We start from the raw sequence: 14,596 nt of genomic DNA, 5'->3' as shown, positions 1-14,596 counted from the left end.
GGAGAGTACAAGAATTCATCATAACCCCTGAACTACTAGTAGAATAAACACTTCATTGGCTAGAAACCTTTCACTTAACTCATTTCAGAAGAACCATTGCAACACGCAATTGAATTCCCATAACCGCAGTAAATACAAACCTCAAGTTGTGGTCTAAACCGCCATAATTTTTCTGGGATCCATTTACAGAAAACAAGTCCATTTGAATCAAACGCCTCCCAAATCAATCAAACTATGGTGGCTGCCAAGCCCGCACGTACAACCACAAACTACCCGTACAATTTAACACGCCGAAGGAACTGAGCATTGCCACAATCATGTTTATCCAAACCATTACTAACCGACCCAACTTCTTCCAATTTACTCTGGACTTGCCTTATAAGTAATAATAGCTCCATTCAAAAACATAACGAACTCGATCAGCACTCATCCCGAGTGACCCGAATCACGAGACTACATCGTCTCAATACTCATGAACCATCACATACCCTCCTCAAGCGCACAATAGCATCTCCAACTGGTACACCCATTCTGCAAGTCCCTCCGCAAATCTGAAGCTATTTCTCCACACTTCTTTAATACTGCCCCGCAGACCCGATAATAACATAGAAAATTCTCCGAGTATTCTTCACACTCTGCTACAAAATCCCGATCTTCAGTCACATAACGAACCCATAAATCCTTAAACACCGCACTTACATTCTTGAACCCACTCTGACTTGGTCCCGAATATATAACCTAACTCTAGTGCACTGATAGCACATGAACACTCCTAAAGAGGCAACTGGATGAATTCTTTTCCTTGTACATCACATCCACAAGAAGCATAAACTCTGAGTCTTCCCATAACCTGCACATGAACCGCTAAGGCGAAATATAGCACACATTTATCAAGTTCTTTGCTTGAATTACCCCAGATGTTTTCTTTTCTTAGTCATAATTAATCCACCAATTCACTGATAGCCAAAAATCGCACAAGCAGATAACCACGGGATCCACTCGTGGGCGGTGGGCTCCCCCACTTAGCTTTAAGCTACCATCACATAATGTAGAACCCACAAAGATTCCTCCTTCTCAATTACCAAGATCTCGCACCGTCAACTCGCTAAATATCTCGTAGTCCCTTGTTAAAATTTTCACGAACATTCCGAATTATCAGCCACAATCCCATATTCGATCTTCTGTCGGGTATTAAGTAGAACTCTTTGTAGGAACTTCATCTAAATCACGCAACTGCTAACCTGCTCACAGGAGATAACCCACCTTTGGAATTCCATACCGACATTTTCCAACGACGTTGCATTGGGTTCAACTACTAAAAAATCAGTAAACCCTCCTGAGCCCTTGCTCGTCTACCGACTGTATAAATCTGTTAATTCCCCATTAACATCAACTGAACGTCCGACAATATATTCCAAACTCGAAGCCGCGTTGCATCCAAAAACGATAATCAAGTTTTCACACCCCTCTTCATTTCGAGCAAACTCCTCTCTGCCATATTCAATACTTCTTAGTACAGTAGCCACCATCCCAAATGAAATCCGTAGACCTAGTCACTTTCCACCATGATTTCCAAATCGCTCTAAACCTTCTCAAGACACGCGGCTATCCTACCACAGAAACCATACGCTACTCTACCACTCCCACTTCGGTTAAACCATCTCCTTTAAGCAACTTCTCGACCTTTGTGTTCATATTTGACCTGCTATCAATTATATCACCGCGAGGCACCTCCCACCATGTCCTTCCTCGTCCTTCGCTGCAAAATACTACCTTAAATCATAATCCATATTTATAGCACTCGAACGGATAAATTGCCACCAACTCTAAGCCTCCTCGAAGATCATCTCTTTCGAGCCATCAACATTAGAAATACTGATTCAACTCTGAAGCCGCTTTGCACCACTATACCTGATAATCGCTGCTCTGGCACCATTTCACAACACCCTACCCCGAAGGCAAATCAAGAAAACCATAACACCGACGTGCCTTAATGTGTTCAAACAAAGATGACGATGCCACATCATAATAAAAAATTCCACCACGCTTAAAAATATCAAGTCTTGTTACCCCCTCAAACAAAGCCTGAACATCCACAGTCCGATTGCCTTTTCTCCGCTGGAATTAAATGCCGAACCTCTAAACCATGCACTGAGAAATCCTCCTTTTGAGTCATCCATTGCCTCCACACATAAACAAGCACCCTACCATTATATCAACACTGTGCGATAACAACGCATGAATATCGTAACAATCTGTGCATAACCTCAAAACCATAAGCAATACTAATACAAGGATGAAACGACAGAACCCCTTCTACAAGAGCACGATAATAACTCACTCAAATACGCAGGGAGAAACATCCTGCACCACATCTGCGTTACCACTACTACTCCTTGATACCCAATTGATAACAAGCGCTCCATGTCTCATAATATTGAGTAGGAAGGTAATAAAGGCATAAGCCTTAAATGAATCAAATCGCACGATAAGGAATCAAGATGGGAAGTGCTCCTAACAGCCCTGTAGCCTCTTGAAGATAAGTACAGACGTCTCCGTACCGATCCGCAAGACTCTACTAGACTTGCTCATGACTTGTGAGACCTAAGTGAACCTGACACACTGATACCAAGCTACCATGACCCAAAATCCATTGTAGGTCATGATGGCGCCTAAAACCATCGTCGGGAAAGCCAACGATGATTGATCAACTTAATTACTCACTTTTATTACTTTTGAAATCATAATTTCCATTAATTAAATAGTATGAAATAGAATTTACAGGGTGAAATGATAATAACTACGTGAAATACTATACTAAACATCCAGTAGAAACCCTCAAAACACGGTATCACAAGTGAATGAGCATCAACTAGGAAATATAATAAAATACAACATCTGTCTGGAATACAAGTTAGATAGACGAATATAAATAATGCTGATGGAGACTCTGTATGCTGCGGATCATAACATAGAATGCAGCTCACCGTAAAGTCCCCACAATAGTTGCGCCTCTGAGCCCAAAAAGACCACCAACCATATATATATACCTGTACAATAAGTGCAGCAAGTGTATCAAAAGTATGTAAATCAATGCGTACCTAGTAAGTATCTATCCTAACCCTGGAGAAGTAGTGATGACGGGTCGACATCGACACTTACTAGTGGTCCAATAAATCATGTACGGTAAGAAGTAAACAAGTATGAGGAAGAGTAAATAAATGGCATAAACCAATATGAATACGGGGTACAATCATCCTCTGAATGGTAAACTCAAACTCTCAACTAGTAGTTACCTCCTCAACCGGAGTATATAAAATGGACCTCACCAGATAGGTCGTCACAACTCAAATCAGGAAAAATACACGGATACGCCGGTTCTTGTTAAATATTACCACGATGTTGCCGAGGCGAACGGCCTGATCCATAAGAGTGTTTTATAGAAATGCCGCGGCGAACGTCCTGATCCCATCATAATATGTGCATTGCCGATCGTCGAAAGGCACGAACCATAAATGCATCTATTATACTGTCGAGGCAAACGACACGCTCCCATGAGAATGTGATACTTTAGCGGGTCTTTGACACCACTAACAAATATACGTGTGAGTTATGAAATTTAAAGAAGCTTTTTGATGAAAACGACATAACGCGATAGAAATTCGTAAAGGAAGCACAATCATTCCACGGTTTATCAAGTAACTCGTCACATCTGTACAATAGCGGGTCTATCGCCCTATGCAAGCCTAGTCTCAAGTCGTAACGCAAAATAAAGGAATTAAATGTGCAAAGATAATTCAAATAGTACAATTATAGCATGCGTGAACCTAACTCTAACCGGACATAATCAGGAATTCTAACATACGCACGGACACTCGTCATCTCATACGTGCGCAGCCCCCCACAACATGTAGCATATAAGAATAACCTACTGGGTAAATTCCCCCTCACAGGGTTAGACAGGAGACTTACCTCGCTCCGAAATTCCATAATCGGCTCCAATGCCACTCTAACACCTCAAACCGATGCCCGTAGCTCCAAAACTAGCCGAACAAAGTAAAAATCAATCAAAATATACTTTAATACTCATAGTTAACAATCTATAATAATTCCCAACTCTCTCGAAAAGTCAATAGAGTCAACCTCAGGCCGACATGCCTGGATTCTGAAAATTTTTGAAGATAAACATCACCCATAACATTACGAACTCAAATATATAATTTATTCCCAATTTCATGTCCAAAATCATGGTAAAAATCCAAAATTATCAATTCTATGTTTCTCCTTAAATTTCCATCAATTTCCATGTTAAAACCTTTATAAAATCCAAGTATTTAACTTGTAATAGGGGGAAATCACTTACCTCGAGTTGCTCGATGAAAAACGCCTCAAAATAGCTCCCCTAATTCGGCCATCCAAGTGAGAAATGAGAGAAATGAGAGCAAAGTCTCGATTTAAAAGAACCCTTCTGCCCAGAGACTTTTGCATCAGTGGACTTCCAGCCGCACCTGCGGCGTCGCTTTTGCGACAAAAACTTCGCTTCTACCCTTCATCAGCCCAAGGCCCCTTCCCGCTTCAGCGACCAACAGCCCGCACCTCCGATGTAACGACCCGACTGGTCGTTTTTCTTTTTAGAACCACATTCCCCTAAATAAGACTCCCTGTATTTTCTTTTAGTGTTTTATGACTTGCAAGGATGGTTAGTTCGGGATTTGAAAGAGTTCGGGTTGAAATCAGAACACTTGGTTCCTTAAGTTGGCCTTAAAAGGCTAAGTTTGACTTCGGTCAATGTTTTGAGTAAACGACCTCGAAATTGGGATTTGACGGTTCCAATAGGTTTGTATGATGATTTCGGACTTGGGCATATGCTCGGATCGGTTTTAGATGACCCGGGAGCTTTTCGGCGCCTAATAGTGAAAGTTGGTTCCTTGAAAGTTTTTGAAGTTATTTAGATTTGGTTTGGAGTAGGTTTTGATGTTATCGGGTTCCAAATGAAATTTTGAGATCGGGAATAGTTCCGTAATATCACTTAAGACTTGCACGTAAAATTTGGCATCATTCCGAGTTGATTTGATTGGAACCGGACACGCGGAAGTGTTTTTGGAAGTTTTTGAGTTCATGAGTTAATCCATGTGTTTAGGAGTCCGATTCGTGGTTTTTGATGTTATTTCAGTGTTTCGATCGCGCGAGCGAGTTCGTATGGTGTGGAGGCCCGAGGGCTCGGGTGAGTTTCGGATGCTCGGAAGGTTGGGAAAACACTCCAGTTTTTTGGTGTTTTATTGTTGGTGCTGCAGGTCTCGCAAATGTGAGAATTTGTTCGCATTTGCTAACATCGCATTTGTGAGAAAGGCTTCGCAATTGCGAAGAAGCCTGATCTGGACAGTGTTCGCATTTGCGACACATTGGTCGCATTTACGACCTCAACAGTTCCAGCAATTGCGACTCCTTGGTCACATTTGCGACCTTGGCAGTAGAAGCCCAGGATCGCATTTGCGATGGATTTGTCGCATTTGCGACCTTCGCATTTGTGAACCAGGTGTCGCAAATGCGACATCTGAGACCTGTGCACAACTCTATTAAATGCAGGACATAGGCCATTTAGCTCATTTTCTTTTATCTCTTAGGCGATTTTTGAAGCTCTTGGAAGGGGGGTTTCACCTAGCACTTTGAGGTAAGTAATTTCTACACTACATGAGTTAGATACATAGATTATGGGTAGATTAACATGTAAAAATTGGTGAAATCAGGGGTTTAGATGAAAACCTAGGTTTTTAATAAAAATAGGATTTAACCACGAAATTTGTTATGGAACTTAAGGAAAATCATATATTTGAGTTCATGAGGTTATGGGTAACAACTTTCTTCAAATATTTTCGGAATCCGGGCACGTGGGCCTGGGGGTGAATTTAAGGGATTCTTCAAATAGGCTTGGAAAATCACTTTGATAGTTAGGATATGAATGTTTGAGCATGTAATTATTATTTTATATAATATTTGACTAGTTTCGGGTCGTTTGGCACCGATTTTGGGGGTTTGAGGACAATCTTGGACCGGAAAGTAGGCTTTGAGACAAGGTAAGTCTCTTTTCTAACCTTGTAAGAGGGAATTAACCCCATAGGTGAATTAATTAAAATGTGTTTCTATTTGTGGGGGCTACGTACATACGAGGTAACGAGTGTCCGTACGTAGCTACTAATTATGCTATTGTCCGGGTAGTCTAGGATCCATATCATGCTATACTTGCAATGTTTGCCCCTACTTGATAACTTAATTACTTAAGTCATATTGAACTTTGATAAAAGAATTTAAAAGGTTAATTTTCACTTACTTGAAGTTGCAAATGCGACACTTGACTGTTATTGAGAATTATTTTTTTGTAAGTATTTTTCTATTTGTGGAGCGGGCCGAACGCCTCGGTAGCAGATAGATGAATCTATAGTTCGTGTTGTTCGACCCTCGGAGTGCACAGTTTAAATATTCTTATATTGGATCGGGTCGTACGCCCTCGGCATAACTTGCGTATGATAAATCTTTGGAACTATTCATAATTGATACTGCTTTAATGCCTTGAGATATAAATTGTTAAATGATGAAAATAAACTTGGGAGTTAAGATTTGTGAAAATTACTATTTCCTGTTATTGAGTTTCCAGTATTATTCATGTAATCCATGCTTAGTTATAATTTTGACATATTATTGTTTGCCCATAGTAAGTGTCAAAGTCGATCCCTCGTCACTACTTCTTCAAGGTTAGATTGGATACTTACTGGGTACATGTTGTTTATGTACTCACGCTACACTTCTGCACTTAAATGTGCCGGTGATATCAAGCACACCTTGACTCAAATCGTTGATTTCCTTCTGAATTTGGTACAGTTTAGCCCCATTCGTCTGATCATATCGATCCTGTAGCTCCTTCCATAGCCCAACGGAATCGTTCACATACTCAACACTGTCAGCTATGTCTTTAGATAAGGAATTTAAGATCCACGAAGTGACCATATCATCGCACATTTCCCATTGACGAAAGAGTGGAGAATTCACAAGAGGTTTCTCAGTATCTCCAGTAATGAAGCCTAACTTGTTCTTCACTGAAAGGGCTCCTCCGGGAACGGTATCCAATCCCGTCAAAAGGTATTGGAACCAGACTGGATCCCGGGCTATCGGAAGGATGTATGTAAAGGGGACTCCCGGCATCGATTGTGGTCTGTGTCGTCGCTGCCGCTGTGGTTGTTGTCGCTTCATTAGTTTGATCTGTAACCGCCATGGAGATTTTATGAGAAATTTGTGAATAATAGCTGAAATATTCTTCGTACAGATGAGATTTCTTTAGTCCGCTGACGGATCGTCACTGCATGTATCCGATTCGAGTTTTTCCCCAAATTGTGATTATCGAAGGAAATGAAACCTTAGATCACTTCAATGACTGAAAATAGTAGAAAGAGATGAGGCATGGTCGTTGATCGGACCTCTGCTCTGATACCATGTGAAGATTAGGAGTGGAGAAAGCTCTGAATTACCTCTAATGGAGGTTGCAGAAGCTTCTCGAAGAGAGAGGAAATGAAGAAGCTGTTAAAGTCGGTTAAGCTGAAGTTATGAACATTAACCAACTCAAAAATACCTGACACTGTTCACTTATATATACAACTAACCTATTGTAATGCTAATTGTAATACTAACCACTAATCACTAATCACTAACTAAGGGTAGTGCTGACTCAGCACTAGTACAAGAATAAATACTATACAATGCTGATTACTGATATATTCTCAATAATATAAAGCACAAAATCTCAACATAAAAATATTGATTGAATTTTCTATCCTTCATAAGTGTATTATTTGTTGGATAAAATTGTGATTAGAATTAATCTAAAAACTTCATTATTTTCGTGTCTTTATTATTTGACCTTTTTATTTAATACAAAAATATTTACCACAAGAAAACTTACTATTTTTGTTCAAAAGTTACAATTAATTAAAAAAGTTATTATTTTATTGTTGACATGACATTAGGAATGTAATAAATCTTTCAAAGTTTAAGTTATTATTTAATATTTCAAGTTTTCAACCATAAAATTTTGTCTAACATTTTGAAACTTTAAATTAAACTACTCAAAATTTTCTTATCTGTTAATAAGGTTTTTAACAAGAACCAATGTAGTATATCAACACAAGTTACAAAAAATATTGTAACTCGTCATATAATTTAACTTTTATCTTATAGTACATGTGTTTACTAGTTATATCTAACAATAATAATATATATTGTAAAATCCTTGTGCCAATAATGATTTTATCTAATATCATCTTAAAAGAAACTTGAACATGTTGGCAATTATATTAATTTATAACGCAAGTTTGGTCACGGGAAAAGTTTTTCCTACAGGTATGTACTCAATTCAAATAAAACGTATTACAATTAATTATAATTTTATTTTGTGGTAACCTTTTTTTACTTGAAACTTGTAGCTAATGATGATAGTCTTGAGAAAAACTTCGAGTTGATCGTCCGATGTAAAGTGGAGGCAGTTACTGCAAACATCCATTCGATTATTGCTTTTGCTTGGAGATGCTAGGTTGAGATCAAAGCTGAACATGATAATGTCTTCACACTATTAAGACAAACCCTGTTAAAGTGGAGGCAATTACTGCAAACTATGGGTCGTATTCAGTGCATGTAGAAGAGTATGTGGGTGTTGTGTCTGTCAATGAACCTGTACAAGTGCACTCAATTGATGTGTAGAGTCAGCATAAGGTAAATTCATATAGAAGTATAACCTCTACAGACTCTAGGCAGTGTTTACGTGCTAAAGGACATCTAGCAAGATTGACAAAATATTTTATTCTTTATGCGTGGACACTTTTCTCTGTTGTTTTGGTTTGAATGCTAAGGTGTAACACATTATCTATGATTAACTCTTGTTTGCAGTTAATGTATAGTTATTGTAATTGTTTTAGTTATGTTGTTTAAGCCCTGGCAGTATTGCATTCTGGTTATATCGAATGCCCATGCCTTGGGGCTCTTTGAGGAAGGGTGCATTTTTCAAAAGATTAATAGGGCTTTTATTGTCAATTCTAAATTGGCAGATGATTTTCTTTAAGTTGAAATGCTACTATGATGAGAAATGGACTGAGATAATTACAGCAGACTCTTCCGTATTAAAAACTTGGAATCATAAGGTCTTTGTCGGTGGTAGCCTATAAATAAATGACTAGTATCCACAAACTAATAAAATAGTTGTGCTTATAAGGAACTATGGTCATCACTGTCCAATTCAATTTATATCGATGCATTTGATGCGGTGGAGTCTATTTACTCTGAAGCTTTGGGGTTCATTTATTATGAGTTGATCGTCGGAGATTATAAGGATACAAATTTAGCGGAAGTTTATGCGGACACTATCGATGTCGTAAGAATTCTCTTATACTTTATTTATAATATCTTTTGTTTATTGATAAAAAATTAAAAGCTAATTAAAATGCTCTTGTTCTTTGTTATTATTTATGATCATGGAATTTCTCTACAAAGAACCTTATTGGTTCAATTTGATAAGTTGTATGCAATATATTTTAGTTCTTCGTACTAGGCTCTAGAATTTTATTAAAATTGTACTCACACTATTTAAATGCTACATGTGGAGTTTTGAACGCTTGGACGAAAAGAAGATTATTGGGGAAGAAGTTTATATCACGGATATGTTGATCATGTACATTTGAGCACCTTACTACCAACACAATTTCTCTAGATAGAACACAACTTCTCTTTTTTATAATTTTAGTTGAATAGCGCTGGACTGCTTAATGCTGACATGAGAATAAGAAAAAAAAATGGAAATTTCTGCAATAACACTTTTTAATCACTACTAAAACTCAACTTTACGTGTCACCTAAAATAGACTTAATATTTTGCACCATTTAGAAGTAGTGAAGACCAACATATCATCAAAACATGAGTCTAGTCCAATTAAGTTAAGCTCTACATTATAAAAAAAAACACTCTATCAAACCATTATAGAGAAAAGAATTGTGAATGGAATAAAAGTCTATTTTATCTGCTACATGTACTAGTTGTTGGTATTATCTATCTATCTATCTATCTATCTATCTATATTATATTATACTGTATTAAAAGCACGAAAGAGCTAAGCGAAATGTTGTTCGCCCTTTTTACCTGTTAAAAATATATTTTACATTGGATAAAATTGTAACAAAAAACATTCATAATATTTAGGAGTTCTAAATTAAAGAAGTTCTAAAAAATATAATTTAGTGTTTGATATCTTCTCCTAGTAAGGATACAAAATGTTAAGACAATAAAAGAATACAAAAAGTAGGAGGAAAGTTTCTTTTCCAACAAGAAAACTCCACAATGTAGTTTTTAGAAGCTTGGTCGTTTAATCCATTTGTTTTTTTTTTCTTAAAATTTAAGACGGCATTAGGTTTTAAAATAGTAATTATTGTTGGAAAAAATAGAATTATTAATTTGTGGTAAAAAATTAATTTTTATAATTAATTTACAAAAGTACCTAAATTATTATTTTTTTGGTAAAAAAGAAACTAATATTATTATACATATTTGACTTTACAAAATAGGAATTAGTTACAAAATTCATCTTGTAGCTAATAGGATATTTTTATAATCTCTCACTAATTCTGTCACTGAATATGATTAGCAACAATTTTTTATTATTCAGCTACATAATTGGTCCATCACTTATTTTTTTTCCTTTTAGTAGTTGACATGTCTATAATAAGTACCTAGACGATCATTTTGGTACGAAATTAAAATAAAAGAAGGGAATGCATAATAGAACACTGATCTTTCAAGATTATCTTGGTTATTATTTTCATACTTAGCTAGGCCATTCGCTACTTTTTGACTAAATAGGATCAATATTCGTCATTTCAAGAGCTTATATTTTTTAATATTTTATTTTCAAATGCTTATATTTTTTATAATTGTATACACTTCGATATAAGGTATACGCACGTCGCACGTATCCTAAAACTAATTTGTCAAATAACGTTTGTACGTTTAAAACGATAAATATGAAGGAAACAAATAAGACTTATGGAAAGCTAGTAAACATAAACAATAAACAATAGAGACAAACATAAGAAAGATGAGCAATTCATATTGCACGTGGAATCATTTTACTTCTCTATTTAGGCAAGACAAAAGCATCGTCATCTGTTTATATATGAAAATTAGTTTGTTCTTATATGGAGTGAAGCCACACACACATGTGGGAGACAGCCTTAAAAGGCCCGTACCCTCTCTCGTGGAGGATATAACATGGAGGCCCAACACTAAGGACGGGTGTGGCTCTGCTACCTTGTAAGATATGACACAAGGGTATAACGTAATTCTATAAGCTAGCTCAAGAGGATTGTCCAAGTACATTTAAGGAGACCATCATTGCATTCTCCAACCGATCTGGAGTGATGCTTGTGGAATGTCAATTTTAGGCGATACAACACTCTTTAATTATCTGTTATATACATAAAATTAGTACAACATGTTTTTTGTTTTTGGTTCAAAAAAGGTACTCAATCAGTACCAGTACATACTATAGTACTTCAACTATATGCTTTACATTTCTATTTTGTTTACTATAAAACGATTAGTAGAAAATTCTCTATCTATAATTGTAACATTAAATTCATGGCCCTTTATGCGCTAGCTCAATGTCAAAGAAGTCTTTTTTATTGTGGTGTTGGATAGGTGATTTGCACAAGTATTCACTTTTGTGGCATTGTATCAGAAGTTAGTCACTTTTGAAAACCCCATGGTCTTAATTCTTAAACTAAGTTATGTACTATAACATATCAAAATACTCTTTGAATATTGGGATTTTAAAGATGTTATTTTATTCCTGTAAGGGAGTGTCACTAGGGATAGAAAAGAATATTGAAATTAAATTAAAAACTTACTAGATAATGAAATGTGACAATATTATTTTTGAAACAAACTAAAAACAAGTTAAAACACAAACTGAAAAGGAGGGAGTCTTTTTTAAAATTAGATCAACGAGCAGTTCAAAAATGACCACTTGCTCTGAAGTTTAATACTCATACCATGGACTAACTTGTTTGGGATTGAGACATAGTAATTGTTATTGGTTAAGAAATGGAAGAAGAGACAGCTGGAGCAGGGGGGAAATTGATGCTTTCTACAGAGTTGTCGAGAAAGAAACATTATATTTATCAGAAAGATTTGGTAGAAACTTCATTGCATACAACTGCATATGATGGTCCGTCCGCCAGTGGCTGCACTATGTAGCTGAAATGGATGATGCTGAACTTCTTAGTGAGTTATCGGATGGGAAAGCCGAGTCCGCCTCGGCGAAATACATTGGATATCTGAGAGAGGAAGGCTTAAATTGTCCTATTGTAATTTTTTGTTTGTGAAAAATAAGACTTGAGAGAAAATAGGAGGTTACAATCTCTAGAATTCCCTCTTGATCTAGATCATGAATTATGCACTTCAAGTTTAATTCTTGCTGCAAACACTTTATTAGTTGCCATGCGCAAGTGCAACTGCGTTGGCTTAAGTAGTATTATTGAGAACGTTTTAGATTATTGATTTGCCTTCTTTCTTGACCTGAAACCTCTTTAGAAATGCATGAATATTTGGAGCTTGTGTATGAAGTTCTTGTGGTTCATAGACGACCCTTGTGTTTCTGATTGAACTCTACACCTGATAGATTGTTAAGCAAACTGAAACATATATCACCAATAAGAGCTAAAACAAGGTTTCATCACACAAACATCATTTTAACACAATATGTTCCTGATTGAACTCTACAGCTGACCATTCTCAAGAACGGAGCAATTTCCCAACTGCTTCACCTTAAGCAAGACCATACACATTATTTGACATAAAAATAACTAGTAAAGATCAGATTCCTTGTGAGTATGAATCACACAATCTGATGTTGGGTAAGAAACACAGGTGAGCAAATAGCCTTCCTCTATTTGATTATCATCCAGAAAAGATCCATCAGATTGATCAACAGATCCCGATACAATCTTCCCAGCGCATGTTGAGCAAGCACCTGCCCTGCAAGAATAAGGGAGTTCGACTCCAGCATTCTCAGCTGCATCGAGGATGTAAGTATCCGATGGTGCCTCGAATTCATGCTCTACACCATCCGGACAAACCAACTTGACCTTGTACACTGCTGATGCTGATGCTCTAAAGGCACAGCTTGCTTTCAATCCAAAGGCTTTAGAAATGCTCCTCGCAGACCCTAGAGACAATGGGCTCTTAACAAAAACGCTCTTTCTTTGGGTCTGAGGAGCAATATTTACCACACAGGTGGCAGGAAGTCTGGCAGTTGACATGTTCACCTGATACAAAAGATAGCAGCTTAATTACTTAGAACACAGATTATTGAATTGATAGAGGTGCTAATGTTCAAGAAATAATGTCTTGTTGATGCTCAAATTCGTTCAATGCACTCTGCAGAATGCGGGCTGTTTAAATCAAAGTATTTAACTATTGAATCCAAATTCAAGATAAGACAAATGAAACTTGATTTATTACCTTCACTAATTCATGTTGCATATCAGGGAAAAGTGGAAAACTAAGTTATTGCTAGGGTTGACATTTCTGTTTTGTTTAACATAACAGTGAACTACGATATGAAGACCTAATTATTAACTAACAACTCTATAGATTGACATAGACCTGCTATCTGCAAGCCTAAAAAATTAGAGAACAATGACATTCAATAATGTATGCCCTGTGCTAAAATGAAAGAAATGGATACGGAATTGTCCATTTCAAGATAACAAGGCATTTAAATGTTTGGAGCATTATGAGAAGAAGCAAGCGAGTGGCATTCTGCTCTTCACTCGAAGCTCCATAAAATAAACTAAGTTTACATTAAGATATATGCAGCTTTTCTAATAAATGTAAAGTTCATCCTTAATAACATTTGAGGGCCAATGGCTGTGAATGAAAGAGAAGAAACAAAGATGCAGCTGACACACAATATGAAAAGGAAAAAAAAAACCACAAAGAGTTACAATTCCATGTTATGTTGTTTAAACATGAAATCAAGCTTATCAACAAAAAAGGCATCAAACTGAATTTAGAATCGGAAGAATTACGAAAAGTTTGAAACCACCCAAAATCCAGCTAGCACTCAAGATCCAACCTTTAATCATATACCAAAATAAATTCACCAGGAAATGTAAAGGAAAAATTGACAATTTCAACAATCAAAAGAAGAACAAGACAAACCCAACTATCAGAACTCATATGCAAAGTATAACACGAAACATTTATTACAGGAACCACACAAGCCCAGAACCATAACCCATAAGTTAAAAATTATAAATAAATAAATAAAGAGCTTTTTTTGTAAATTTGGACAAAGAACAGTGCTTAAAGTTAAAGAAAAACCTTACAGTTTGAGGATTAAGCGGAGTTATCAAGGAGAGGCTCAAGAAGACTCCAAAGAGAGCTATGTGTTTTGGGAAGAAAATGTAGTGTGTGTGTGTGTGTTAGGCTTCAATATATACCAGGAAGATTACAGTAGTAATATGATACCCTAATAAACCTACCGCCCATGGGTTTCTCTTTC

General features: G+C 36.7%; 1 protein-coding gene across 2 annotated transcripts; it reads right to left on the bottom strand.

Moving 5' to 3' along the window:
- On the bottom strand, positions 12,709 to 14,596 carry LOC109228712 (ferredoxin, root R-B1-like). 2 transcript variants are annotated; one of them, XM_019393884.1, is made up of 2 exons: positions 14,421 to 14,596; positions 12,709 to 13,355 (listed from the first exon to the last, which is right to left on the bottom strand). In XM_019393884.1, exon 2 carries the CDS (start codon positions 13,347 to 13,349, stop codon positions 12,894 to 12,896), a length of 456 nt encoding a protein of 151 aa, XP_019249429.1. In that variant the 5' UTR covers positions 13,350 to 13,355; positions 14,421 to 14,596; the 3' UTR covers positions 12,709 to 12,893. The 2 variants fall into 2 exon arrangements, with proteins under 2 accessions (XP_019249429.1, XP_019249430.1); XM_019393885.1 differs by having other exon boundaries at positions 14,416 to 14,564.

The sequence above is a fragment of the Nicotiana attenuata genome, chromosome 7 (genome assembly GCF_001879085.1).
Source record: "Nicotiana attenuata strain UT chromosome 7, NIATTr2, whole genome shotgun sequence".
Classification (NCBI taxonomy): domain Eukaryota; kingdom Viridiplantae; phylum Streptophyta; class Magnoliopsida; order Solanales; family Solanaceae; genus Nicotiana; species Nicotiana attenuata.
This window is presented reverse-complemented; position numbering and strand designations above follow the sequence as displayed.

Bases quoted from the DNA above. Each gene is read 5' to 3' on its own strand.
- LOC109228712 (XM_019393884.1), bottom strand. From the start codon at position 13,349: ATGTCAACTGCCAGACTTCCTGCCACCTGTGTGGTAAATATTGCTCCT.